General features: G+C 46.8%; 1 protein-coding gene and 1 non-coding gene across 6 annotated transcripts in view; both read right to left on the reverse strand.

Annotated features, from left to right (window-relative positions):
• Positions 1–4,140: 4,140 nt before the first annotated feature.
• On the reverse strand, positions 4,141–4,212 carry TRNAC-GCA. The gene has a single exon. It is a non-coding gene; the product is annotated as a tRNA-Cys (tRNA).
• An 11,727-nt stretch (positions 4,213–15,939) lies between these two features.
• The window catches only part of MPP2 (MAGUK p55 scaffold protein 2), a 43,451-nt gene continuing 31,932 nt past the window's right edge, over positions 15,940–27,458 (reverse strand). For all 5 annotated transcript variants that reach the window (XM_043904772.1, XM_043904773.1, XM_043904770.1 and 2 more), the window contains 10 exons: positions 23,482–23,634; positions 23,219–23,368; positions 22,677–22,904; positions 21,773–21,904; positions 21,575–21,680; positions 21,425–21,493; positions 21,044–21,205; positions 20,181–20,383; positions 19,710–19,838; positions 15,940–18,471 (listed from right to left, as the gene is read on the reverse strand). In XM_043904772.1, coding sequence (XP_043760707.1) covers positions 18,295–18,471; positions 19,710–19,838; positions 20,181–20,383; positions 21,044–21,205; positions 21,425–21,493; positions 21,575–21,680; positions 21,773–21,904; positions 22,677–22,904; positions 23,219–23,368; positions 23,482–23,634 — 1,509 coding nt within the window. In that variant the 3' untranslated portion in view covers positions 15,940–18,294. The remainder of the gene's footprint in view (positions 18,472–19,709; positions 19,839–20,180; positions 20,384–21,043; positions 21,206–21,424; positions 21,494–21,574; positions 21,681–21,772; positions 21,905–22,676; positions 22,905–23,218; positions 23,369–23,481; positions 23,635–27,458) is intronic.

The following is a 27,458-nucleotide window of genomic DNA, read 5'->3' on the forward strand; positions in this document are numbered from 1 at the left end:
CTCGGAGTTCGCCCATGCTTCTTTCTGCAGGTACTCTGCTCTTCCAATAAACGTTTACTTTTCTCTTTACCTTTTGCCTCCTCTTCAGATTTCTTTCTTGTCAAGGCAGGCAAGGACTGGGGATTTAGGCCCAGTGGTCTAGCAGTTAGGACTCCTGGTCAGGGAACTAAGCCAGCTGCTGCTGGCTGCTGCTTACTGCAAGCTACTGTTGCATGAGTCCAGAATCAGTCTTCCTACTCAGCATGCATTCCAGGCTTTGGAAGGAGGATGGAAAAAGTCTCGACTCCTTCCTTGTCAAGAAAGGATTGATTGCCTGTGGGTTCTGGCAGCTGGGAGGTGGGTAGGAAGACACCAAGCGCAGGTGGAGGTGGATATCTAACAGGGAGGAGGGGGACTTCCCTGGTGGTCCAGTGACTAAGGGTCTGTGCTCCCAATGCTGGGGGCCTGGGTTCGATCCCCAGTCAGGGAACTAGATCCCAAATGTCCCAACTAAGATCCAGCACAGCCTAATTAATTAATTAAAATATCTAAAATAAATAAGCAAATAAAGGTGAAGGAGGGGACAGGACAGGACCCTAAGGGGAACCTGAAAGTGACCCTGAATTTGGTCCCCTGGAATAAGGGAAGGGGAGGTAAAGTAACAGAACTACCATTTCTTTTCCTTTTTCTATTTTCTTTGAAAAAATAACCAGGAGCTGCTCAGTATACAAAACCTAGAAATACGGGGGGATAAAAAGGAAGAAACATATCACTCATTGGCTCACAGCTACCCAGAGACCGTCGTTACTGCATTTTATTGTTTCTTTCCAGTTTTTTTTCTCCACATCACTTGCCGATGTGTTTTTACAAATTATTTTGTTATACAATTTTATATCTGGTTTTTCACACTTAATTATTATATCATTAAGCATTCATGTTTTTGCATAACGTTTTCACAAGCATAAAGTTTATTGGCTGCATAATATTTCATGTCAATTTATTTCAGTTCTCTCTCACTAGATACTTGTTTCTATTTTTGCTATTATAAATAAGTGTGGTGAATCTTTGCACATTGCTTTGTCTGCATTTGGAGATTTCTTTCAGAAGGATTTGCATGTGTGGACATGCCAGATCAGAAGGCATAAATATTTTTTAAATTACTGATACTCACCGCTGAACAGCTATCAGAAATGGTAACCCCAATTTCAACCCCACCAGGGCCTGTCAGTCAGTATTTCTCAAAGTCCTCAACAGCCTCCACCCCTGCCCCTGTGGCTGTGGGAGAAGAAACCACTTATAAGGCCCCAGAAGAGAGGGCCTAGTGGGCTGGGCAAGGTGGAGCCGATCTTATGATGCTAAGGAAACTCACCAGAAAGTGGCAGCCAGTGCAGCGTGGGGGTGGGGGGTGTCACATGGGGAGCACTTCTTACCTTTTCTAAGTGGAAAGGGAGCCCCAGGTCTGAGCTCTGGGGACTCTGCCCAGGATCTTGTGTGCCCAAATATTGGGGGAGATAGGAAGCAGTAAGTTACAGATGGTCTCGGAGAGACCTCAAAAGTTCCTCCAAAGCAGGCTCCCCTCATGAAAAATCCCTAGCTAGAGGCTGGTGAGAACGGTGGCTTCTCAGGAGGGAAAGAACATTCCCGTCCTCTCAACCTGTCACCTACAGCAGCCAGAGCTTTGGGGGGGACTCAGAGTGGTCAGCCAAGTCATCCCAGGCCCACCCCTTGCCCATTTTCAGACAATGTGCCCACTAAAGAGATTTTATGTCTTTTAAATATTTATTTATTTATTTGGCTGCACTGGGTTTTAGTTGTGGCATGCAAACTCTTAGTTGAGGCATGTGGGATCTAGTTCTCTGACCAAGAATCAAACTTGGGCTTCCTGCATTGGGAGCTTAGAGTCTTAGCCACTGGACTGCCAGGGAAGTCCCAGACTTTACGTCTTTCAGAGGTAAAACTCTCTAAGGTAGCCTAGGATTGACATCCTCAAGATTCCAAGTTTCTATGGATTTATTAGAAACTTGAGCATCCTTCACAGACCCTGCCACTCTGTTCTAGCTCCCAGCACTGTCACAGAGCCAGCCTGGGCAGGGGAGGAAGTCCAGCTCCTCACCAGCTGTCACTCTGCAGTCCCTCATCTTGATATACCTTGGTTTTATATTTGTACACCCAAATCTTCAGCTCAACAAGCTGAATTGCAACAAGCCACTGTTCACCCATCCTGAGAGGAAGAGTTTCCAGCCTGGGAACCTGCTGAGAGGTAAAAATTAGGGGAACATCAACATGGTTCATGTTCTGTTTGTCAAACTGGGACATTAACTATAATAATAAACTATCCTTTATCATCTCATTTGTTTCTTTCGGGGAAATATTTTAACACCAAAAAGATTATTGATGGTGAAAATAAATGATTTAAGATTTAGGTCCTTCCCTAAACTACCCTTCTATAAAGATTTAGATGCTGCGATCCTAATCCATTGAAGACTACTGAAGAGATTTTCTATAATCTTTCTGTTACAAAAGGGGAAGGATTTGGAGAGATAAATTAGGAATTTGGGATTAACAGATACACACTACTATATAGAAAAGAGATAACAAGGATTCACAGCATAACACAGGGAACTATACAGCGTTCAATATCTTGTAATAGTCTAGAATGGAAAAGAATCTGAAAGAACACATATATATACTTTTCATAGAGGCCCTTTATTGAGTTGAGAAAATTCCCTTCTAGTCTTAGCTTACTGAGGTTTTGTTTTTTTTTTAATCAGAAATTGATGTCATGCAGGGACTCCAAAGCCAGTGAGTGCTCTGTGACAGCCTAGAGGGGTGGGTTGGGGAAGAAGGTGGGAGGGAAGTTTAAGAGGGAAGGGACAAGGGTATGCCTGTGGCTAATTCATGTTGATGTATAACAGAAACCATCAGAATATTGTAAAGTAATTATCTTTCAAATAAGAATTAAATTTTTTTTTAAAAACTGATGTTGACTTTATCAATGATTTTTCCACAACTATTGAGATGACTATGTGTTTTTTCTGTTTTCTCTTTTAGTCTATAAATATATCTCCATTCTTTGATTTTCTAAAATTAAACCAACCTGAGTTTAACTTGACTTGGTCAATACTGGTATGTAATTCTCTTTTCTTGTTAAGATCTCTACCTGGTCTTGGTATCAGGGTAATGCTCAAAATTCTTCAAGCCAGGATTCAGCAATATGTGAACCGTGAACTTCCAGATGCTCAAGCTGGTTTTAGAAAAGGCAGAGGAAACAGAGATCAAATTGCCAACATCCACTGGATCATCAAAAAAGCAAGAGTGTCCCAGAAAAACATCTATTTCTGCTTTATTGACTATGCGAAAGCCTTGGACTGTGTGGATCACAACAAACTGTGGAAAATTCTGAAAGAGATGGGAATACCAGACCACCTGACCTGCCTCTTGAGAAGTCTGTATGCAGGTCAAGAAGCAACAGTTAGAACTGGACATGGAACAACAGACTGGCTCCAAATAGGAAAAGGAGTACGTCAAGGCTGTATATTGTCACCTTGCTTATTTAACTTATATGCAGAGTACATCATGAGAAACGCTGGGCTGGAGGAAGCATAAGCTGGAATCAAGATTGCTGGGAGAAATATCAATAACCTCAGATATGCAGATGACACCATCCTTATGGCAGAAAGTGAAGAGGAACTAAAAAGCTTCTTGATGACAGTGAAAGAGGAGAGTGAAAAAGTTGGCTTGAAGCTCAACATTCAGAAAACTAAGATCATGGCATCTGGTCCCATCACTTCATGGCAAATAGATGGGGAAGCAGTGGAAACAATGGCTGACTTTATATTTTTGGGTTCCAAAATCATTGCAGATGGTGATTGCAGCCACGAAATTAAAAGATGCTTACTTCTTGGAAGGAAAGTTATGACCAACCTAGACAGCGTATTAAAAAGCAGAGACATTTCTTTGTTAACAAAGGTCCATCTAGTAAATGTTATGGTTTTACCAGTGGTCATGTATGGATGTGATAAGTAAGTAAGTAAGTGAAGTTGCTCAGTCATGTCCAACTCTTTGCGAGCCCATGGACTGTAGCCCACCAGGCTTCTCTGTCCATGGGATTCCCCAAGCAAGAATACTAGAGTGGGTTGCCATTTCCTTCTCCAGGGGATCTTCCCAACCCAGGGATTGAACCTGGGTCTCCTGCATTGCAGGCAGACACTTTAACCCCTGAGCCACCAGGGAAGCCCATAGTTGGGCTATAAAGAAAGCTGAGTGCAGAAGAATTGATGCTTTTGAACTGTGGTGTTGGAGAAGACTCTTGAGAGTCCCTTGGACTGCAGTCCCTTGACTGATCTAACCAGTCAGTCCTAAAGGAGATCAGTCCTGGGTGTTCATTGGAAGGACTGATGCTAAAGCTGAAACTCCAATACTTTGGCCACCTGATGCAAAGAGCTGACTCATTTGAAAAGACCCTAATGCTGGGCAAGATTGAAGGGAGGAGAAGAAGTGGACAACAGAGGATGAGATGACTGGATGGCATCACCGACTCAATGGACATGGGTTTGGGTGGACATGGGTTTGAGTTGGTGATGGACAGGGAGGCCTGGCATGCTGCAGTTCATGGGGTCGCAAAGAGTCAGACACGACTGAGCGACTGAACTGAACTGAACTGAACTGATGCTGAGAAGTGGTCCCTCATCTTCAATTTTCCGGAAGAGTTTACGTAGAATTGGTAAATGTTTTATATGTTTGGTAGAAATCATCAGTGAAGACATCTGGGCCTAGAATTCTCTTTGTGGGAAGGTACAAACTAGACATTATTGCTCATTGCTATTTTACATAGACAACGTTAACTTGGATTCTTACATATTAGCTTTTCTTTTTAAAACTTCATGTAAATGGTAAAGTCTGTCAGTTTTTATCTGAAAAACTCTATCAAAATTCTTGGAAGGATTTTGTTGGGTATACAATCCTAGGTTTACAGCCATTTTCTCTCGGCATTCTGGAAATACTGTTGTTTTCTTTTCTAGCTGTAAGTGTTGCTGCTGTCAGAGTGAGTGATATGCTATTTTTTTTTCTCAGACTGCTTTTCTACTTCTTTTGGTGTCTTGAAGTTTTACTCCTGGCCGCAAACTTCAAATTTTAAAATATGTATATTTACTTATTTATTTGGCTGAGCTGGGTCTTAGCTGCAGCACCTGGGATCTTTCTTGTGGTATGCAGGATCTTTTTTAGCTGTGGCATGTGGGCTCTAGTTCCCTGACCAGGGATCGAACCCAGGCCCCCTGCATTGGGAGCTCAGAGCCTTAGCCAGGGACCACCAGGGAAGTCCCCAAATTTTTCTTGTTTGGTACAAATCCTTATATCTGTGGGTTCATATATTTTATCTGTTCTGGAAAAATATTTATCTTCAAATATTTATCTGTACTTCATTCTTTTTCATGTCTCCATTGATCAGGATAAAAAACTTTTAGACCTTACCTTTCTACCTGCTTTTACCCTCTCATATTTCCCTTCTTATCTCTCTGTTATTCATTCTATTTTTTTCAGCTCTATCTTCTAGTTTAGTACTCCTTAACCTTGAAAATGCCTATTAATTACCAAGGAATCTTGTTAAATCTCCTTAAAAAAAACTATTTGTTTGGCTACACTGGGTCTCAGTTTGCAGCACTCAGGATCTTTGATCTCCACTGGGGCACACAGAATTTTAAGTTGCGGCATGTGAGCTCTTATCTGTGGCATGTGGAATCTAGTTCCCGGACCAGGGATCGAATCTGGGACCCCTGCACTGGCAGTGTGGAGTCTTAGCTACTGGACCACTAGGGAAGTCCCTAAAATTCAAATTTGATTCAGTAGTTCTGGATAGGGCCTGAGAGTCTGCATTTCTAACAAGTTCCCAGGGTGATGATGCTGCTAATCCAAGGACCATACTTAAGGGAGCAGCTTTTTTATTCAACCATCTCTTTTCAGTTGTGTTTGATTTGCTGTTAGCTCCCTCCAATTAGTTCTTGTTTTAATCATTGTATTTTTTTATTTCTATAAGTTCTGGATGGTTCTCCTTCAAAACTGACCATTCTAGTGTCTTGTTGCTTGTTAATTTTTATAATGCCATCTTTTATTTCATTAAACACTTACACACATGTGGTTAGTTTACATTTTGTGCCTAATATCAGAAGTCCTTGGACCAATAAATATATTGTTTATGTTGACTGTTGCTCATGGTGGTCTGTTTCTCTGTGTTTTGTGATCTCACGTTATAAGCTTGTGTTTGGATGAATCTATGGAAAATCTAGAGGCTAAAATTGAGGATACTTTCTTCCAGAAACAATTTGCATTTGCTTCTGTCCAGAGGAGTCCAGAATAGGAGAGCAGCTTGGGACCAGGTCCCTAACATACCAGAATCTTAGGTTGCCTTACCTTGACCCTGGGTTAATATCTAACTTACCAAATGTGATGCTAATATTGGCATTTGCCTTTAGCACAATTCCACCTTTCCTGTCTATTCACCATGCCTAAGAGGGCTGTTTTGTTTTGTGGCCTCTTTGAGATTTCCCTTCCCACAAATCCCAGCAATGCAATAAAAATTGCTTCACATTGGATCTCATTGTTTAAAAGCACAAGGTCCCCCTGAGTTTTGATGTCTGAGTGATTTAGTGCATAGAAGCTTAGTTCATATTTTAAAGCAGATCCCTAAAACATTGTCTGCATTTTCAAAACAACTGAGGATTTGTAGATATGAAGATACATGCATGAGTGTACATGATCAGTCGTGTCTGACTCTTTGTGACCCCTTGGACTGTAGCCTGCCAGGCTCCTCTGTCAATGGGATTTCCCAGGCAAGAATACTGGAAGGAGTTGCCATTTCCTCCTCCAGGGGATCTTCCCAACCCAGAAATCAAACCTGCCTCTCCTGCATTGCCAGCAGGTTCTTGACCACTGAGCCATTGGGGAAGCCTGTGAAGATACATAGGGACCGGTCTGCAGCAGCAAGTACAAAGGGAAAGAAGAGCAGCTGGAGAATGAGAGAAAGTTGTTTTTTGTTTGCTGTGCTGGGTCTTCATCATAGCATGTGGGCTTAGTTGCCCCGAGGCATGTGGGATCTCAGTTCTTAGTTCCCATACCAGGGATTGAACCCATGTCCAATGCATTAGAAGGGGGATTCTTTACCACTGGACCACCACGGAAGTCTCAAGAGAATTTGTTTTGTACATAAGTTCTAACAAATGCTTGTGAACGTGCCTTAGCCATGCCCTGTAATTGTCAAAGAGCATTCTAAAATTTAAAAATTAAATAAAATAAGTAAATAAAAGCACTAGGTACCTTGTTCACTCCACCTGAACTAAAACCCTGACTCTCATTGTCCAGGCACCTCGTCGTAAGGTCCTTTAATTTTTGTGCAACTCTAGGAGAGTGAAGAAACTCTCCAAAATAGGGTGGAGGTCTCATTTCTTTTCACTCTGATGAGCAGGGATTCAGGGAAAGATTTCATTCAGGTTAGAAAAATAATGGGGTGTTTCTTAACATCAGTGTGTGATGAAATAAAATTCATAATCACCACATCACAGTAAAGGATAATCCTTAAAAGTAGATATATTCAGCTTAATGATAAACTTTCCTTTTGTTCTTAATTTTCTCATCTTGCTGCCAGTGAAATGGTCCACAGACTAACGCTTGAGTACTAATACTACACAGCGTGAGGGCAAGTTTATGGGAAACAGCAGAGAGAAAGGAAGATCTCTTTCTGGAAGGGAAACGAAGCCCTGATAAAAATAAAAATGGGTGGGAGCAGGCTGAAACACTCAGGTTATTTGTGAAATTGTCAGGCACTGTGCCAAGACTTGCACACATGAAATAAGAGAGGAGAAAAATACAAACACCCAGATACTGCCCACTCCTTGGTTGGGGACGGCGGTCAGAGGTGCACACTCATGCCTCACACCTGGCATATCTGGTTCCCACAGTGCACTGAGGCTCCAGGATGGCATTTTTCGAGGACATTCTGCTGCTCCCGCAAGCTGGACTCCTGCCAACTGAAAGATGTCCTTGGTTAAGTGGGTTCAATGAACCCTCTTAATCGTCAGCTCCATCTTCTGGCAACTGTCCATACACTTTCCCTCAGGGCTCACTTCCTGATAGCTTTTCTGCTTGATTCCTTAGCCTAGAATAATTTTTCTAATTCACTCATGGCTGAAGTCCTGAAAATGGCTATTGTTGTTCATAACGATTATAGTCATTATTGAAATGAACAAGTAGATTGAAACATCTCTCTAGTTGACTGGACCCCTCCCAGGTGTGGGGATGTAGCTGGGAGTGTTTGTGTGTGCCTTTAAAGTTTATCTGATTTGGGCCAAATTTACCTTTATCCTTTTGTGTTGTTCCAGAAAGGTCATACTTCAAGGTGTTTCTAGGTCCTTCTTCATGAATTTCTGCTGACGTTTGATTAAGCTGGTGGTAATAAAAAGAATGAAGCCTCTGTTCCTAACCAGTTTCAGAATTCAGAACTTACACACCCCGGGTCTACTTCCTCCCTGTAAAAGAAAGACATCACACTGTATGTTATAAAATTCTTTCCTGTTCAGAAGGACAGAGATCATTGCTCAACTCATAAATATTTAAGGGAAGAAAATGTCTACAGATGTCAGCCGATTGTCTTTATTTGTTCAAAGAAAATGGTTTTCACTTGATTACAATTGTATATACTAAGGTTTTGTGCCAAAGGACAAGAAAGCTTGGCCTCTGCCCTCTAGGAACTCTCAGTTATAGGGAGGCCAGGAACCATATAAACAATGGCCACAGTGTCCAGATGGAGTCGATGGGGTTCTTGGAGGGTCACAGAGAAAGTGAACAGCAGGCACTTGAAACTGTGGCTTTGGGTCTTAGAAATTTTCTAAGGGACTTAGAAATTCTACAGTTCTTCCAGGGGCTTTCCTGAAGGTCCAGTGGTCAAGACGCCACACTCTCAATGCAGGGGGCATGAGTACAATCCCTGGTCGGAGAAGTAAGATCCTGCATGCCACGTGGCATAGCCGAAAAAAGAAAAAGAAGTTCGTGTATGTGGAGATATGTCTCATGAGCAGTAGCAGATAGGGTTTGGGAGTCTTAAAGTGTAACTGAAGCATGCAAGGTAACTGAGGCTGTGGATCCACTTGCCCAGGAGCCCATGTAGCAGAGAAGAAATGAGAGCTGAAGGCAGTGTAACATTTCAGAGGTTGGCTTATGGGTAGTCTCATTTCTTTCCGCTGTGTCTCTCTTAGAACACAGCTTTATCTTCTGCATTAAGTAAGTATATGGAGACACACCTTAACCCCGACAGGCAGTAAGGGGGGCAGTATCTTAATCCACGAAGTCTGGGTGTCTTAAGTCTGGCCCCAAACCGGGGTGGGCTGATGAACTGAGGGGCGGGACACTCCCTTCCTAACTGGGACATTTGTGACTGGAAGTTAGAGGGGAATCAGTGATCTGTGCCTTAAGCAAAGACTCCATGACCACCAACCTCCCCTCACATATGTGCATACACACTCGGAGCCAGGATTCTGGAGTAGAAGAAATTCAGTATCAAAAATACCAAAATACCTATCCTTTTCCAGTGTGCAACAAGCATTCATTCATTCATTCATTCATTCACTTATTAAACATCCCCGTATGTTTGAGAGTTCTCTCCAGCATCTTGGAAATGCTTTTTGATGCCCCCAAGGGTTGATTGAGTAGCCATTTCTTGGTGCTCCCATAACAGCTTCTCACTACAGAGTGTTAATCAGGGCCTTCTTCCTATCTACTCCCTTAGACTCTGGGCCTCTGGATGTAGGGACCCTGCCTTGATCAATGGTGCTCAGTAGATGGTTGTTGAATGAATACATCCACCCCAACCTTATCCATGGTTTTGATTACCTGTGGTCAACCATGGTCCAAAAATATTAAATGGGAAGCTCCAGAAATAAACAATCTTGAAGTTTTCAATTGAATGCCATTTTGAGTAGAGTGATGATGCCGGTCCCAGAGTATCTTGGCTGCTAGTCACTAAGTAGCCCTCTAAATTAGATCGACTGTCTTGCTACCACATTGCTTGTGTTTATTTTTCTCAAAATCACCCCAAAGCACCAGAGAAGTGATGCTGGTTATTTAGGTTTGCCACAGAGAAGCTATAAAACATTAATACCTCCTTTAAGTGAAAAGGTGAATGTGCTCAACTTTAAAAGGAAAGAAAAAAAATCAAACACTGTGGTTGCTAAGATCTATAGTAAGAATGAACCTTCTATCCCAGAGATTGTGAAGAAGGAAAAAGAAATTTTTAGCTTTGCTCTCGCACCTCAAAGTGCAAAAGTTACGGCCACAATGCGCAATAAGTGCTCAGTTAAGATGGAAAAGGCATTAAATTCATACAATAAGATATTTTGTGTATATGAGAGATCACATTCACATAGCTTTTATTACAGTTGTTGTTTAGTCACTAAGTTCTATCCGACTCTTTTGCAACTCCATGGACTATAGCCCTCTGTCCATGGGATTTCCCAGGCAAGAATACTGGAGTGGGCTGCCATTTCCTTCTCTGGGGGATCTTCCCAAACCAGGAATCAAATGTGTCTCCTGCATTGGCAGGCAAGTTCTTTACCACTGAGCCACCTGAGAGGCCCATTAGAATGAGTACAACTTCCCAAAGTGGTTTTTAACATGCAACTGAGTTTGAGACCCTCTGCTTTGAACACTTGCTAATTCACATGTGTTCCATGAAGAACAGCACATGGGCACGACCAGGAACTGCTTAGATATGCAAAATCTCTGGTCCCACCCAAGATTTACAGAATCAGAATGGACATTTATTACAGTACACTGTTAAAATCATTTTATTTTATTATTGTTGTTGTTGATCGCTTACTATGCCTAATTTATAACTTGAACTTTACCATAGGTAAGTTTATATGGGGAAAAACAGTATATATAGGGTTCAATACTATCATGGTTGCAGGCATCCACTGAGGGTCTTGGAATGTATCCCCCACAGATAATGGGTGACCACTGGACTTAAAGTTCATGCTATAATTTTTAAAGGAACTGGGTAATTTATTAGAAGATATAATAGGGGGTAAAAAATCTTGTTCACAATAGCAACCCCAGTGCAAAATACTCAACAAAATTCAGGACACCTACATAAGTAAACCTAACAAGGGATCTAATTCAAACTTTGAGATTTCACAGATCAGCAAAACTTCCAAAATATACATTATCAACTTAAGCATTCAGAAATAAGAAAATAACTCTAGGGACTTTCCTGGTGGACGAACTTCTAAAAAAAAAATTCTAATGTCAGAGCCCTTTTATAAAAGGAAGACCATTTTAACTCCAAAGAGTAGGGAGAGGAGAGAGAATCTTGGGACAAAGGGCAGTTTGTGTTGTTGTTGTTGTTTCTCTGGACACACAGTGAGGCTGGTGGGATCTTAATTCTCCCACCAGGGGCTGAGCCCAGACCCTTGGCAGTGAGAGCACCGAGTCCTAATCACTGGACAACCAGTGAGGTGCTAGTTGCTCAGTCATGCACAACTCTTTGTGACCCCGTGGACTGCAGCCCACCAGGCTCCTCTGTCCATGGGATTTTCCAGGCAAGGATACTAGGATGGGTTGCCGTTTCTTTCTCCAGGGGATCTTCGTGACCCAGGGACTGAACCCGGGTCTCCTGCACTGCAAGCAGATTCTCTGGACAACCAGAGAATTTCCAAAATGGCAGTTCTTTGAGAGGAATGAATTTTCTTTAATAAGAAGGTCACCGTGTTGTCCTTTTTATCACATTGCCACTGCCTGGAAACACGCCAATCTAAACAGCATTGCCTAGCAGACAGGCCGCTGGGGACCCTGGGCTGGAGGGAGGCCTGAATATGTGGAGAGGCAGAACACAGTCCTGGATGGCAAGATTAAAGAGCCCTAATTCCTCCTAGATTGTTGTTCCGTCACTAAGTTATGTCTGGCTCTTTAAGACCCCGTGGGCTGCAGCACTGTCCTCCACCATCTTCCGGAGTTTGCTCAGATTCATGTCCATTGAGTCAGTGATGCTATCTAACCATTTCTTCCTCTGCCAGCCCCTTCTCCTTTTGCCTTCAATCTTTCCCAGCACCAAGGTCTTTTCCAATGAATCGGCTCTTCACATCAAGTGGCCAAAGTATTGTAACTTCAGCTTCAGCACCAGTCCTTCCAATGAGTATTCAGAGTTGATTTCCTTTAGGATTGACTGGTTTGATCGCCTTATTTTCCAAGGGACCCTCAAGAGTCTTCTCCAGCACCACAATTTGAAAGCATCAATTCTTTGGCACTCAGCCTTCTTTATGGTCCACCTCTCACATCCGTACATGACTCTTGGAAAAACCATAGCTTTGACTATATGGGCTTTTGTCAGCAAAGTCACATCTCTGCTTTTTAATACGCTGTCTAGATTTGTCATTGTGGACTGTTTTAATGCAATTCCAGTTAAGATCTCACTTGGGAATACTCCGACAAAATGAACCTGGAGTTCCCCCTTCTAGAATAAACAAACAAGACTAAGAAAAAAAATAATCAAGAGAGTAACTGGAAACGTTCCTTACTATTAGGTTGGTGCAAAAATAATTGTGGTTTTGCATTGCTGAACTTTGCTGTTTGATATTGAAATGCATTCTTGAATAAATGTGGTTATGTTATACATCATTTTAATGCGCATTTCTCCCCCCCCCATTTATTTTTATTAGTTGGAGGCTAATTACTTTACAATATTGTAGTGGTTTTTGTCATACATTGACATGAATCAGCCATGGATTTACATGTATTCCCCATCCCGATCCCCCCTCCCACCTCCCTCTCCACCGGATTCCTCTGGGTCTTCCCAGTGCCCCAGGCCCGAGCACTTGTCTCATGCATCCAGCCTGGGCTGGTGATCTGTTTCACCCTAGATAATATACATGTTTCGATGCTGTTCTCTCGAAACATCCCACCCTCGCCTTCTCCCACAGAGTCCAAAATTCTGTTCTGTACATCTATGTCTCTTTTTCTGTTTTGCATATAGGGTTATTGTTACCATCTTTCTAAATTCCATATATATGTAATGTGCATTTCTTATTTTATGGGTCTGGGGTTTTTTTGCTAATGACATTACTTGCTGTTTATTTTACATTTGTTTTAGGCTAGGGGAATGATGTTAGACAAAAAGCAAATTCAAGAAATTTTCTTATTTGAGTTCAAAATGGGTCATAAAGCAGCAAAGACAACGTGCAACATCAACAAAGCACTTGAGCCAGGAACTGCTAATGAATGTACAGTGCAGTGATGGTTCAAGAAGTTTAGCAAAGGAGACAAGAGCCTTGAAGATGAAGATCACAGTGCCCGGTCATCAGAAGTTGACGACAACCAATTGAGATCATCGAAGTTGATCCTCTTACAACTACACAAGAAGTTGTCAAAGAATTCAATGTCGACCATTCTATGGTTGTTTGGCATTTGAAGCAAATTGAAAAGGTGAAAAAGCTCCATAAGTGGGTGCCTCATGAGGTGACTAAAAATCCAAAAAATGGTCATTTTGAAGTGTCGTCTTTTATTCTTCACAACAAACCATCTCTCAATCAGATTGTGATGTGCAATGCAAAGTGGATTTTATATGATACCCAGTGATGACCAGCTCAGTGGCTGGGCTGAAAAGAAGCTCCAAAGCACTTCCCAAAGCCAAACTTGCACCAAAAAAGTCATGGTCACTGTTTGGTGGTCTGCTGCCCAGCTGATCCACTACAGCTTCTGAATCCTGGTGAAACCATTACATCTGAGAAGTATGCTCAGCAAATCAATGAGATGCACTGAAAACTTCAATGCCTGCAGCTGGCCTTGGTCAACAGAAAGGGCCCAATTCTCCACAACAACGCCTGACCACACATCACACAACCAACACTTCAAAAGTTTAACTAATTGGACTACAAAGTTTTGCCTCATCCGCCATACTCACCTGACTTCTCGCCAACAGACTACCTCTTCTTCAAGCATCTTGACAACTTGTTGCAGGGAAAACATTTCCACAGCCAGCAGGAGGCAGAAAATACTTTCCAAGAGTTCATCAAATCCTGAAGCGTGGAGTTTTACGCAACAGGAATAAATAAACTTATTTCTCATTGGCAAAAATGTGTTGAATGTAATGGTTCCTATTTTGTTCATGAAGATGTATTTGAGCTTAGTTATAATGATTTAAGGATTTCCCAGGTAGTGCTGGTGGTAAAGAACCTGCCTTCCAATGCAGGAGACACAAGAGATACCGGTTCAATCCCTGGATCAGGAAGATCCCTTGTAGTAAGAAATGGCAACCCGCTCCAGTATTTTTGCCTGGAAAATCCCATGGACAGCGGAGCCTGGGAGGTTACAGCCCATGGGGTTGCAAAGAGTCGGACATGACCGAGCGACTTAAAAAAAAAAGAAAGAAAGAAAGAAATTCAACTGTCTTTATTAGGAAAATACCTTGGTGCCAATTTGGAACTAAAAGGAAATTCCCTCCACCTCAAAGGTATGGCTAAAATAGACAGGCAGTGGTTGGCAGATTTGGCTACATATTAGAATCACTAAATGGCAACCCATTCCAGTACTCTTGCCTGGAAAATCCCATGGACAGAGAGGAGTCTGATGGACTACAGTCCATGGGGTCGCAAAGAGTCAGACACCGTTGGGCTGCTAACACTTTGACTTAGAATCACTTGGGGCACTTTAAAACATACTGCTTCCCAGGTTCCACTCTTAGCCTCAGAGAGGCTGGTTAGACCCTGTTTCCTCTTCTGGAGCACTGAGAAAGACTACATTTCCCAGCTTCCCTTGTAATAATCCAAGCGACTAGATCCCTGAATCATTTTTAGGAGTGCCACCCCATCTCCATCAGATGTGATGTGAACAAGAAATGAATAATAAAGTTGCTAAACTATTAAGCTATGATGTTCTGATTGTTAGTTACAACTGATAGCCTTTCTTGAATTTCTGATTTAATTGCTCTGAACCGGCATCCAGACAATTATTTGCTCTTGTTTTTTTTTTTTTAATTCTGCAGGCAATTTTAATGGGTAGCCAGTGTGGAGAACCACTGAGGTGGGCAGAAATACAAGTACAGAGTTGCTGGTATAGTAAAGAAAGACTGAGTTTCCAGGGGTGCCCCAGGAGATGGGAAGAAGTTTGTCCACAATGAGAGAAAGAAGGAGAGGGACCAGCGACATGAAGGGAGGACCCAGGGAGGGAAAGTTGGCTAAGAAAACATTCCCTGAGCTGGGAATGGTCAAGGGATATTTTGGAATTGGAGTGTTTAATATTCGGTTCTCAATTCTCATCAGAGCTGTTAGGTGGGTGATATGAGGCCCCATGGCTGTCTCCAAATCACCAGTCAAGTTGGCCCCACACTAGTCCCTGTGTGAGTGGATGCTTTGGAGAAATCAAAGGAAGGCAGCCAGCCCAACATTTGGTCGTCATAGGAGGGAACAGCCAAAGCCCTTCTTGAGAATGTTCAGTGAGCATCCTAGGATCCCCTGAGGAACTCAGGTGGGAAGGAAGGTGGACCCCTCAACCACACACCCATGGAGACATTGGGGTGACATTTCAACCACTCTCTATGGCCCCTGCTGCTCAGCACCTAGAACCAATCCTAGCATCACCCCAGGAGAAGCCACGACACCTTACAGTGGATGAACCTGAGGTCCAGAGAAGGAGAGGAACCTGCCTAAGACCACACAGCAAGTTCTGGGTAAAGCTGAGTGGATTAGCTATGGGTTCCCTGGGTTCCCCGGCCCCCATGGATGCCCATAGACTCCTGGATACAAGCCTTTAACCAGAGCATCTTCCAGGGCTGGGGAGTGTGGAACAGTGGGACATCACAGAACACAAGACCTGTCACTCCAGCTTCCATCCCAGAATCATCTATGCTGTGCTCCCCCGACTCTACACCTTTCCCGAAGCCATCCACTCGATCCCAACAAAAGACAAACAGAGCCCAGAACCTTTGCTTTCACGTTTAATCAAAGGAAAGAAAACCAGTCAGAGAGAAAGCTCGGGAATTAGATGGCTGAGGGATGGGACGGGGGAAGGACAGCTGGTCTGGGACTGGGTGTGGACAGGGGGACAGGGCCCTCATTATCCTGAGGGTCCTCAATAGAAGCATCCACAGTGGGAGGGGGGAGGATGAGCACACACACCTGTTCCAACCCAGCCCTGGTCCCTCGAGCGGGGCTGAGGCAGGGGAGGAAGGATGCTGTTCAGAGAGGGATGGAGACAGGAAAGGAGGGGCCCAGCCCTGGCCCTCGGGCATCACCAGAGGTGAACATGGAGATTCACCCTGAAGAACCAGGTACCAACTCCTCAGCAAGATGTTTAGCGCCCATTCCCATCCAAAAGGATGGTCTTCTAACCAGGGCGCTCTGGAGCGTAACCAAAGGGAAGGGGGTGGCTGCCTCTATTCCCAAGTCTTCTGGGTGAGGTGGGGATGGATGGACAAAGGACACTATGGCCCCGGGCCAGCAGGAGAACACCCATTTTCCTCCCACTCCCAGTCTCCTTGGGCTAAGGGTGAGGGTGAAGCAAGGAGAGCTGAATGAAGGATAAATTAAAAGAACGTTGACTAAAGGGAAAAGAGGAAAGTAGAGGTGCATAGTGGATGCAAAGCTATGCAAATGAGATGGGAGCAGGCTTGACTGTCACATCTCACTTGTATACCTAGGCAAATGCAAATGAGATCCCTAATATAATAAATATATTTCTAACTTTGTAATAAATATTCTGTTTCTTCTCCCTCCCCTTCCCTAAGAAATGGGCACACAGTGGTTCAGGGGCCAGCTTGGGCTGACACTGCAGCGAAGACAGACTAGACACTCAGAAGAACTGGGGAGCACAAAGGCTGGGGGTAGGGGTAGTGGGGGAGGTCCCCTACAAGGACAGGTTCACCCCAGGAAAGGTCACAGAGAAGGATGAGGGATGAGATGCCTGGGGAAGTCGAGGACAGCATTCTTTTCTTAAAAGGGATTCTAATTTTACACCGTCGCCCTCCCCGAGGACTGGAGGGCAGGCATTTAGGGTCAGGAGACAATAGGAGAGTTGGAGGAAGACAGCCGGGGAGGGCCAAGCCTCTGGAATCTGGGATAAGGGTCTCATAAGAAATGGGGGCTGAAAAAAGAGGGCCCCCAGAGAGTAACCTCCAAAGCAAAACTACCTTTTGCTTCTCCCTCTCCCAAAACGAAGCCTGACACACACACACACACCAGTGGCAGAAACAGACCAGGCACCGCCGCAAGGGGAAACAGAAACTGTGCAGACTTCAGGGCGAATGGCGCCCCCTGGAGTCACGCGGGGAGCCTGCTGGGGCACAAATGTCCTCCGAGCCCACACCTCACGGCCCGGCCCTCACCTGGCCTCAGCCCTCAGGCAGCGCTCATGTCACCTGGACCCGGCCAGAGAGACCAAAGCGGACAACAACTACGGACAGGGAGCTCAGACAGACCCCCGCCACAGGCCACGGAGGGCTGGGAGTTCTCTCGTCAGAAGTTGCAGGCTCCTCTCCTCACGGGGCTTGGCCTCCAACCCATCCCAGCCTGGGCTGAGCCCAGGGCCCCTGCCAGCCTTGCCCTGCGGGGAGCAAGAGCTGCCCTGTCAGGGTCACCTTGGAGAAGTCCGTGGAGAGACTTCGGCAGTGAAAAGCTGTGGATGAGGGAAGGGCAGGGACCCAGCCCCGTTCGGCGGGGGGCTGAGAGCCGCACGGCTCCCTGGCTGTGGCAGCTAGCTGGTGCTTTGGCTCCTCCAACCTCTGGGATGGCACCAAGCTGGCACCACCGCCCGGCCCTGCCTGGTTGCCAGGGAGTCATGTACCTCCCTGGTCACAGGGAACAAGCCTAAGGCCTGCTCCTAGGCTGCAGAGGTGAGAAGTAGGAGGAGCCTAGGAATGGGGAGAGGGTGGGGCCAGTCCAGAGGAGGAAAAGCGATTGGACAGGGGACTGGTGGGAGGGGGGCGGGCAGTGTACCTATGACCACGTGGTCCCAAAGCAGCTTTTCTCTCCTCTGGACTGAGCATAAATTATGGAGGTGACTCTGACACCCTCCTGGGCACGGTCTGGCCCCCAGAGAGGGACATCCGGTGGCCAATGGACGTAGGGAGTGGGCAGCACCTGGGCACAGGGGTACCCCACGAACACCCACCTCCCTGGCAGTACAGCCTCTGCGCTGAAGCCAGATGTAGGGCCGAGACCCAGGAAGAGCCAGAGCGCCAGGGACGGGAGCTGAGGATGGGGGCTGGGGGGTCACGGGTGGGAAGGGGACGGATTCAGGGTTTGGTTATGACCCAGAGAGCCGAGGTCCAGGAGAACAGGCTCAGTACACCCAGCTGACAGGCACCCACTGGGGCTCGGTGCGCAGCTTCTCCATGGCGGCCTGGAGCTCACGGAAGGTCCTCTCCAGGTTGCTGTTGACCAGGCAGAGGTCGAAGTAGTGCCCGTAGCCCCTCTGAATGCGGCTGCTCTCCTCCACTGTCCGCCTCAGGTCCGCCTCCTGCCGGCACAAGGGGGCCTACCCGCGTCAGCATCTCCCAGACACCCCCCTCCCCCACCACGTCGGGGACCCAGAGCCTGCATCATCTAGGCCCTTCCCCAGAGCCCAAAGTACCAACCATGGCGGCTCAGAGCCCCTCGCTGGGGAGGCAGCAGCCCCTCCCTGCATGCCCCATGGCAGCTCTCCTGCAACCATGGACAGACAGATGGGTAGAAGGAAGGAAGGAAATAACCTTTAGGAAGTGACAGGCACAACACTAAACACTTTGTAACCTGCATAATCTTCACTACAGCTCTGCAAGTAGGACCAATTATTCCCATTTAAACAGAGAAATCTCAGACACACAGAGGTCACACAGATAGCCAGCGGCTGCACAGGGTCTGCCTGACTCCAAAACCAGTGCTCCCTTCAGTCTGAATAGGCCCCCTTACCTAGGCAGCCTGAGGGGCACATCCCTTGTGTGGCCCGGGACAAACCTGGTCCCAGACCCAATCCAAGTTGGTGGGGCAGAGGTGGGAGGAGGACTTGAATACTGACTTAAATAACCCCAGGCAGGAGCTCTAGGACTGGCCCAGCTTTGTCTGAGGGGCTCCAGTAGGCCCTGCTTGTGTCGGGGCGGGGACCTGTAGCAGGGCAGGGGCTTGGCGCTGCAGCCCTGGGGAGCCCAGCCCAGACCTTGCTCCTGAGACTGAGCCTGAGAGCTGCAGTACTAGGTGTGGCCAGCAGAGGGACCCCTGGGTTCAACTCTCTGCAAACCACCTGCAGGGGAAGACTGTTCCCTGGGGTCCCTGGGAGCTAAGGGGTGCCCTGGAGTCGGGCAACACCTGACCTGAAGCCTCTCCTCCATGCACTGCCTCCTCCCTGATGCTACCTAGTCCTTCCAGCCAGCCTTCCAGTCTCTAGCTTCCTCCCTCCCTTCAGCCTTTTTCCCAGCTGTCAACAACCCACCTCTGCCCTCCAGCCCTCTGGGCTCCCTAGAGTCAGCACTCTGTTCGCAGAGTGGACTGGGCAGGGGGCCTGGCAGAAGCTCCCGTGCCCTGGACTAGCTGTGTTCCTTGCTCAGACCTCCATGTCCACACCTATAAAGTGAGAATTGTTAGTCCTACCTCACTGGGTGGATGCCTTGGGTGGGCGCCTCTCCCCTTGCGGACACCATCTCCTTCTCTTCCTCAGCTCTGGCTGGCTTTTATGCCCAGGCAGCCACTAGGCCCCTCCCATCATACCTCAGAGGGCCTCACCGTGAGCTGCTTGGTGGACACCCCGCTCTCCAGCGCCGCCCGGTTCATGGCCCGCAGGGTCTCGAAGTCAGGGGCCTCGATGAACACCACGTAAGGGACAAACTCAGCTGTTCTCAGCACCTTCACTGCCTGCAGAAGAGGAGGGCCAGGAGTATATCCCCAGGTACATCTGGGGTGATGGGGTGAGGACAGGTATCTAGGAACAGAGGAGAATGAGGTACCTGGGCTTCTAGAACATGAAACCTGGGAGTGAATGGCAGGACAGCTGACAGGTGGCTGAGATGGGTGAACTGGAGGAAACTATAAGAGTGGGGTGCAGGAGGCTGAGAAAGGGGTTCTGGGTGGGCTGTGGCCCTAGCAGTAATTGAGGGGTTATACTGGGTTGCATGGAAATATATGGGGAAATACTGGGGGCAAGGAGAATACCCAGAGAGGTACTGAGCAGGCTGGGAAGGAGCAGGCCAGCAGTACCTGGGGGTTGACATCCAGCACGCACACCCGGCCAGCAGCCACCACGCCCCGGATGGAGTCGATACGTGTGCCGTACAGGTTGCCCTCATATTCACCATGTTCCAGGTATCGCCCAGCACGGATGTCAGCCTCCATCTCCGCACGGGACACAAAGCTGTAACCCTGGCCTTCCCGTTCTGAGTCCTTGGGCCTCCGGGACGTGTCTAGGGGGAAGGAGGGACCGATGGGCACAAGCAGGACGCATCACCTCAGACACAAGGGCTCATGTCCTCTGAGAGCCAAGAAGCCCTGTGCCCTCCTGCACATCTGGCCCTCGCCCTCAGCACTGGCACCCACAGACTCAAGATGTCCATGTTGAGAGGACCTGCAGAGATCACTGCTCTAAGCCAGTGTTCACAGATGCAGGGCTGAAGCCCAGGGAGGGCAATGTGCAGCCCAAAGCCACACAGCAAGGCCAAGCACACCTGGGGTCAGCGCTCAGGTTCCTGCCTCTAGGAACCAGGAGCTTTCACACCCCAGCTGCCTCTGTCACCAAGAAACCCTGTCTTATACAAGCCCACGCACAGCTCATAGCTCTGTTTCACTGTGGGCTTTTAGCCCAGCTGGGCTTTTTCAGCAAGTGAAACGTGAGGGAGGGAAAGGCAAGGCTAGCACCGCCCACCTGGCCTGAGACAGCTCTCTACGCCCTCCCAGTCTGCAGTTCCCACACTCACCCACAGAGGGCGCACACCCTACACCTCTCACCCAAAGGTATCACTTCACCTGGGGCAGATGCCCATTTAGAGGACCAGCCCTGGCCCCCAAGGCAGCCCCCGCTCCCTCGCCCCCAAACCCCCACCAAGCAGGACCCGGCTCCCACTCACAGGGCACTGTGGTGCCGTAGCGATCTGGATCCCACATGATGAGTTTGTTCTTCAGGCTGCGGCGACCCACGCCCTGAGCCCCGATCAGCACCAGGGTTTTCCGGCGGAAGGGGGGCATGCGGGCCACCTCCTCGTAAATGAGCAGCTCATGGCGGTCAAACTCTGGACACAGGGAGATGGCACTGCTTATCAGGTGGAGGGGGTGCGGCTGGGCTCTCAGAGAGGCCGAGGGTAAGAGGGCTGGGGCCAAGGGCAGCAGGGAGAAACCAGGCAGGACTTAGGGACAGGACTGGCAGACTCAGAACCAAGAGATGCACCAGCTATTGGTGGGGAAACGGGGGCACTAGAGGAGGACAGGGGAAAGACGCGCCCAACACCCACCTGCATTCTTGGTGGTCAAATACATCATTCTCTTCTTTTTCTTTCCTGAAAGGCTGCCACATAGGGTCCCTGGCCATAAGGAGATGGACCAGTGAGGCCAGGCAGGGCCACATCAGATCTCACATTTGGGGTCTTGGGGGAAGACTGTACCTGAGGTGGGTGTCAGTTCCAGGTCCCGCTTGACAAAGGCTTTCCGCTTCTCCTCCAGCAGCTGGCTGGGGATGAGCCCTGCACTGCCCCCTTCCACATGGCATGCCTAAAATAACCGTGAACAAAGATCTGCTAAGTGAGCCCTCACCTCCCTGACATGCTATGCCTGGGGAGACTGCATGGGCACCCAGCACTCACCTGCCACCAGTTGGCATCATCCTGGTTTACAATCTGAAGCAGGTCCCCAGCACTGAAGCGCAGGCCTGCCTCCTTGCAGGGGATCAGGCTGTCTCGGGTCGGGTCATAGTCAAAGTGGCATTTCACAAATACCTGGGCCGGGGATTTGCCGAGAAGAGTTAAGGGCAGAAGCAGGGGGAAATTGGAGGGGTCGAAGCCCTGTCCTGTTGCCATCCCCTACACCCAGAGTGGGAACTGGGAGTATCACACAGTCCCCCTCTTTTCACAAAGAGAGAGCCTGGCACTGCCCATCTAAGGGCATGATGCCTGCAGGCCTGCCCAGCCCACCTCCCTGGTACCAACCTCCCTTTGCATCCAGAACAAAAGGACTCAGAAGCACAGGGGATCTGCTCAGGCCTAGGGCATGCATGACCCTAATGCAGGATCCCTCTGTCCCCCCTACACCCTCCCCTTCCCCAGAGGAGAAGGCTTTGACAAAAAGCCAGACAACCAATAGAAGAGGTGGGCAGAGCAGTGAAACCTCCACAATCCACCAACCAGGAGGCAGCTGAATGGGACACACGGGACCACCCAACGCTGAGCACCCTCGCACACACACGGCACACAGGGGGCTGCAGGCGATGTAGGAATTCACTTGTACACGTGGGTACCCCAAGCCTTAGATGTGGGCGTGTCCCTTGCACATGCGCATGAGTGCTCAACCCAAGGGCAAGAATGCAAGCGTGTTCACAACGTGTACAGGCCTGTAGGTGGCTGGATCTGCCAGGTCCCGCCCCCCACTCGCTCTGAGCACACTGATTGGAGAGGAGGCGCTCCCACCCGGAGGCCGGTGACCCTGGCCACCGAGAGGCTCAGCCACCCCTTGGGCCTTGTGCTGGGGGTGGGGCTTGGTGGAGGGGCCCACCTGGCGGGGCAGATGGGGCTCCTGGTAGCTGGGCAAGATCTTGAGGATGACGCTGCCGCTGGCGCTGCGCAGGAGCTCCTGCAGCGCGCGGGGGTCGCTGCCCACAGGCTGCCCGTTCACCTCCTTGATTATGTCGCCTACATGTAGGAGTCCTTGCTGGGCCACCATGCCCCCATGCAGAATGCGGGCGATCACCAACTCGCCACCTTCCACGCGGAATGTCACGCCCTGGGAGACGGAGGGCAGATATGTGAAACCCCAATTGCTCCAGGTCAGAATCTTCAAATGGGTGTCCTAAGGGCCCTTCCATTCTACCCTTCCACCCCCACCCTCACGGCCACTTTCTCTGCCATCCTCTCCCCAAACTCTTCACCTACAGGAGCACTAAAGGACCAAAAGTGGGCAGAACAGAGATGTGTGCGCCCGACCCTGGACAAAGCTGACCTTGTCTTCAGGCCTCCCCTGACCCGACTTGATCCTGCTGCTTACTCTCAACCCCCACCCCCCATGAGTCCCCCTCTGGCGCGGCCAGGCACCCTCACCAGATGCTCTCCAGCTGTCTTGCGGATGCCCACCATGCGCACGGCGTCAGGAGGCACAGGCTGGTTGCTGAACGTGGGGTCCAGGCCTGGGCTAGGGGGTGGTGTCTCATAGGTCTTTGAGGCCACAGAGTCGTGCGTCTCCAGAAGGGACTGGAGAGGTGGGAGGAAGGGGAGGAACCGTGGGGAAGTGCCCTGAGGTCCCTTCCCATTCCAGTCCTAACTTCCTGCCAGCCCCATCCCAGGAACCTGGGAGAGGACCAAACCTGGAAGTGGGGCTCCTGGAGGATGCGGGCCAGCTCGGCCGCGGTGCTGCTCTGCTCCGCCAGCTGCGCCAGGTCCCGTAGGATTTCCTGCACCAGCTCCAAGTTGTTGTCCCGCACTGCCTCCAGCTTCGTCTCCTCCAGCCGCTCATGGGCCTGGGGGTGGGGGCGGAACAGGTGAGGTCTGATGCCTCCCCAAGGGCCCCAGGGTACCAAACTGTGCCCCCTCCTTCATTCCCAGACATCTTCCCACCCCCAGATCTGGACTTTAGACCCTACCCACAGCACTGCTCGTGGTATTACGAGCCTCACTCACTCAGATATAAGCACACTCACAAATATGCACATGTGCCCTGCTATCTCCTTTCTCCCCCAAGAGCGATTGGGACCCAGTTTAGGGAAGAGAGAATCCAAAAGATAACACCTCATTTCCATCTCTTGCCACAGAGAGCCATTAATGTCATCAAACTGTCCCCAGCCACCAGAACCCCATAAGCATCTGAGTTCAAGGACAGCTTCTCCTTGGTAGCAGTGGGGTCTTGGACACCCCATGGCCCAGGATAAGGAAGCCAGGGAAGTGGTGTAGCTTGTCCAAGGTCACAGGGACTCATACTTGGGTCTCTAAGCCTTGAGCTCAGTGTTCCCAGTGAGGAAGGGGACAAGATGTCAGTACATGGCACCAGGAGAAGGCTCTGCACCTACTTGTTGCTCTACTGACTCTGGGCTCCATGACAAGATGCTCTGAAAAGGGAAGAGGAAGTCTCTGCCAGTGACCAGCCCAGCAGGGAGAGTTATGTTAAGTGGGAAGAAAAGAGTCCCCTTTCAAGGATATATATGGAGACTTTTTTTGCCCTCTGAATCACTTGGAAGATAGTTGCAGAGACAAAGTACTTCACCCCGAAGTACTTCAGCATGCATCTCCTAAGAACAAACAGGATATCTGGTACACAAACTACAATACCATTATCACATGCAAGAAACTCAACATTGGCACAGCAATATAATATTGTCTAATAGATAGTCCATGTTCATGTCACTATTGCCTCAAAAATATTCTATAGGGCTTTATTTTTCTGATCCACAGTCTAATCAAGATCAGATGTTAACTTTAGTTGTCACATCCTCTTATTCTCCTTTAACCTAGAACAGACCCTTTGGTCTTTCAGGACATTTTTGAAGAGTCCAGGTCAGTAGTTTGTGGAATGCCCCACAGCTGGATTTATCTGTTGTTTCTACATGTTTAGACTCAAGTTAATCTTTGCGGCAAGAGTTCTATATAAGTGATCTTAAGGTTTCCCCACACTTTGAGACCACGTGACTATTCGGTTCCCCAATAATCATTCACTGATGGATTTAGTCTCCATTTATGGGTTTTTGCCTGAATCAATTGTTATTGTGTTGGGGTTGCAAAATAGTCACTATCTAACCCCATTATTCCTTCTACATGCATTATCTGGCACTCTATTATAAGAAAGAGCTCTTCTTTTCCCCTCCCACTCCTCCTCCTTCTCTCTCTTTCTGCATCACTATGAACTTTTTTATTCAGTGTGTTCTAATTCATCATCATTGGTATCTTCATTGTCTCAGTTTACCCCAAATTTGTCCAGGGGAGCCCGCAGCACCCCTTTTGACTTGTTCCCATTATGAGCACCTTCTTCCTTCCATCACCAGCTCACCTTGTACTTTCCCTACTCCAGATGTGGAATCAGCAATTTCCCCAAGGAAACCTGATTCCTTTTGCTGGGGAATGGTATTCAGAAACCAAGATCTGGGCACTCAGTGCTCACTGATTCTGGGTGTCATTACTTCAGTAGACATTAGCTGATACTGACCTAATTAAAATCAAACTCTACACAATTTTCCTTGCCTTCTCCCATTCCATACTTGTATCTCCCTTCTCCTTTGGTGAGAATTTTCTCCCAAGAACTTTAATATATATTTACTTATTTATTCTGTCCTTCAATGTTCAGAAAGTTTCAGAATTGCTAAACTATTGCTACTACCTATCACCTTAGGTATCACCTTCTGTATATTTTACCCAAGTAAAATTCAAGATTTATCTGCATTCTTTTTGTCCCCAGAATAGTTTAAAAAAACTTACAACGTCAATGTAAATATTCTATATCTGGGCTGTCTACTGTGGTAGCAACTAGCCACACGTGGCTGTTGAGAAACATGACTAGTACAACTAAGAAACTGAATTTTTAATTTTATATCAGCATTTTAGCTGAAGTATTTTAATTTAAATAAAGTATTTAAATAAGTACCCACATGGGGCTGGCTAGTGGCTACTAATATTAAATAGTACAGGCTTAGTAAATATCCCACTTAAGGCATATAGTCAGAATTTTGTGAAGTTGCTTAAATTAATTCCTTTTTCTGTTCTGCTAACAATTTGATATATGAATAGATTCACTTATCTGCACTTAATTTCAGGGTTAGATTTTTTCATTCTTTTTAAATTTAACCTTATGTTTAATATGTACAACATTCACATGGCTGCAATCTTAAATCTATATAAAAAGTAAACTCAAAAAGTCTTATTTCCATCTTCATCCCTTCTACCCCATTCATACCAACACTCTAAAAGGCATCATTTTCATTAGTTTCTAGTTTATTCAGTCAGCATTTTTTCTACAAAAATAAATAAATATTTCCCTTTCTCTCTTATATAAAAGGTATGTATACTCTGATACTTTGGGGTTTTTGTTTGTTTAAGTGGTTTGGTTTGTTGTTTGGGTTTCTTTTTGTTGTTTGTTCTTGTTTTTTTGGCTGCACCACACAGCATGCAGGATCTTAGTTCCTCAACCAGGGATCAAACCCATGCAATGGAAACAAGGTTTCTTCACCACTAGACCACCAGGGAAGTCCCTGTTTTTTAATTTAACAATATGCCCTGGAATCACTCTGTGCTGCTCCATGGAGATCTTCCTCTATTACTGTTATCTTTTAATCACTGCATGTGCGTGATTTCATGACTGGAGTACCATAATTTATTCAACTACTCTCCATAGGTATGGAGGTTGTTTCTAATATCTTACTATTGCAAATAAAACTGCAGTGAATAGCCTTGGCATAGCCATTCTATATTCATGGAGTGGATCTTTCATGTAAATTCCTAGAAGTCTTGCTGGGTCAAGCAGTAAATAAATATGTGGTTTTGTTAGATATTGACAAACTCCCCTCCATGGGCTTGTGCCACTTTGCCTCCCCACCAGCATTAGAAGAGAAACTTTCCTGAAGCCTTGCCACCAGAGTGTGTGATCAAACCCTTGAATGTCTGCCAATCACATAGATGAGAAGCCATCTCTCAGTGGGGCTTAATTTGCATTTTGCTTATTATGAGCGAAGCTGAGCATCTCTTCATATGTTTAAAGGCCATCTGTATATCTTTTTCTGTGATCTGTCTGTTCACGTCTCCTGCCAATTTTCCCATCAGATCTTGTTTTTTCTTTTTCTCACTTCTTAAAACATTCTCTATATTAGGAAGATATGCCCTTTATCTGTAATACCTCTTGCAAATATTTTCCCCCAGTTTGTCATTTATCTTTTGACTCAGCTTATGTTTTTTTTGTCACTGCAAAAGCTATGTATTTAATTTAGTTAAATTTATTAATATTTTATGCATCCAAATTTCGAGGCATAGTTTTTAAAAAAGGCTTTCCTTTACACAAAGACCCATGTTTTCTTCTAGGATGTATATAGTTTGTTTTTTCGATCTCTGAGCTTCTTGGAAGTTTATTCTGATGAATGGTGTGAGGTATGGATCTGCTTTGATATCTTTCCAAATGACTGTCCAGGTATTACACCACCATTTAATAAAAATCTGTAAGAAAATTATTGCTTAATTTTCTATGTGTAATAATGGTAGTGCAAATTTTTTTAAGAACTTTTAACTACAAATATTGAAATACTTACAGATAAAATTATGTCTGAAACTTGCTTCAAAATAATTCAGGAGAGAGAGAAGGAGGTGGAGG

The sequence above is a fragment of the Cervus elaphus genome, chromosome 5 (assembly GCF_910594005.1).
Source record: "Cervus elaphus chromosome 5, mCerEla1.1, whole genome shotgun sequence".
NCBI lineage: Eukaryota > Metazoa > Chordata > Mammalia > Artiodactyla > Cervidae > Cervus > Cervus elaphus.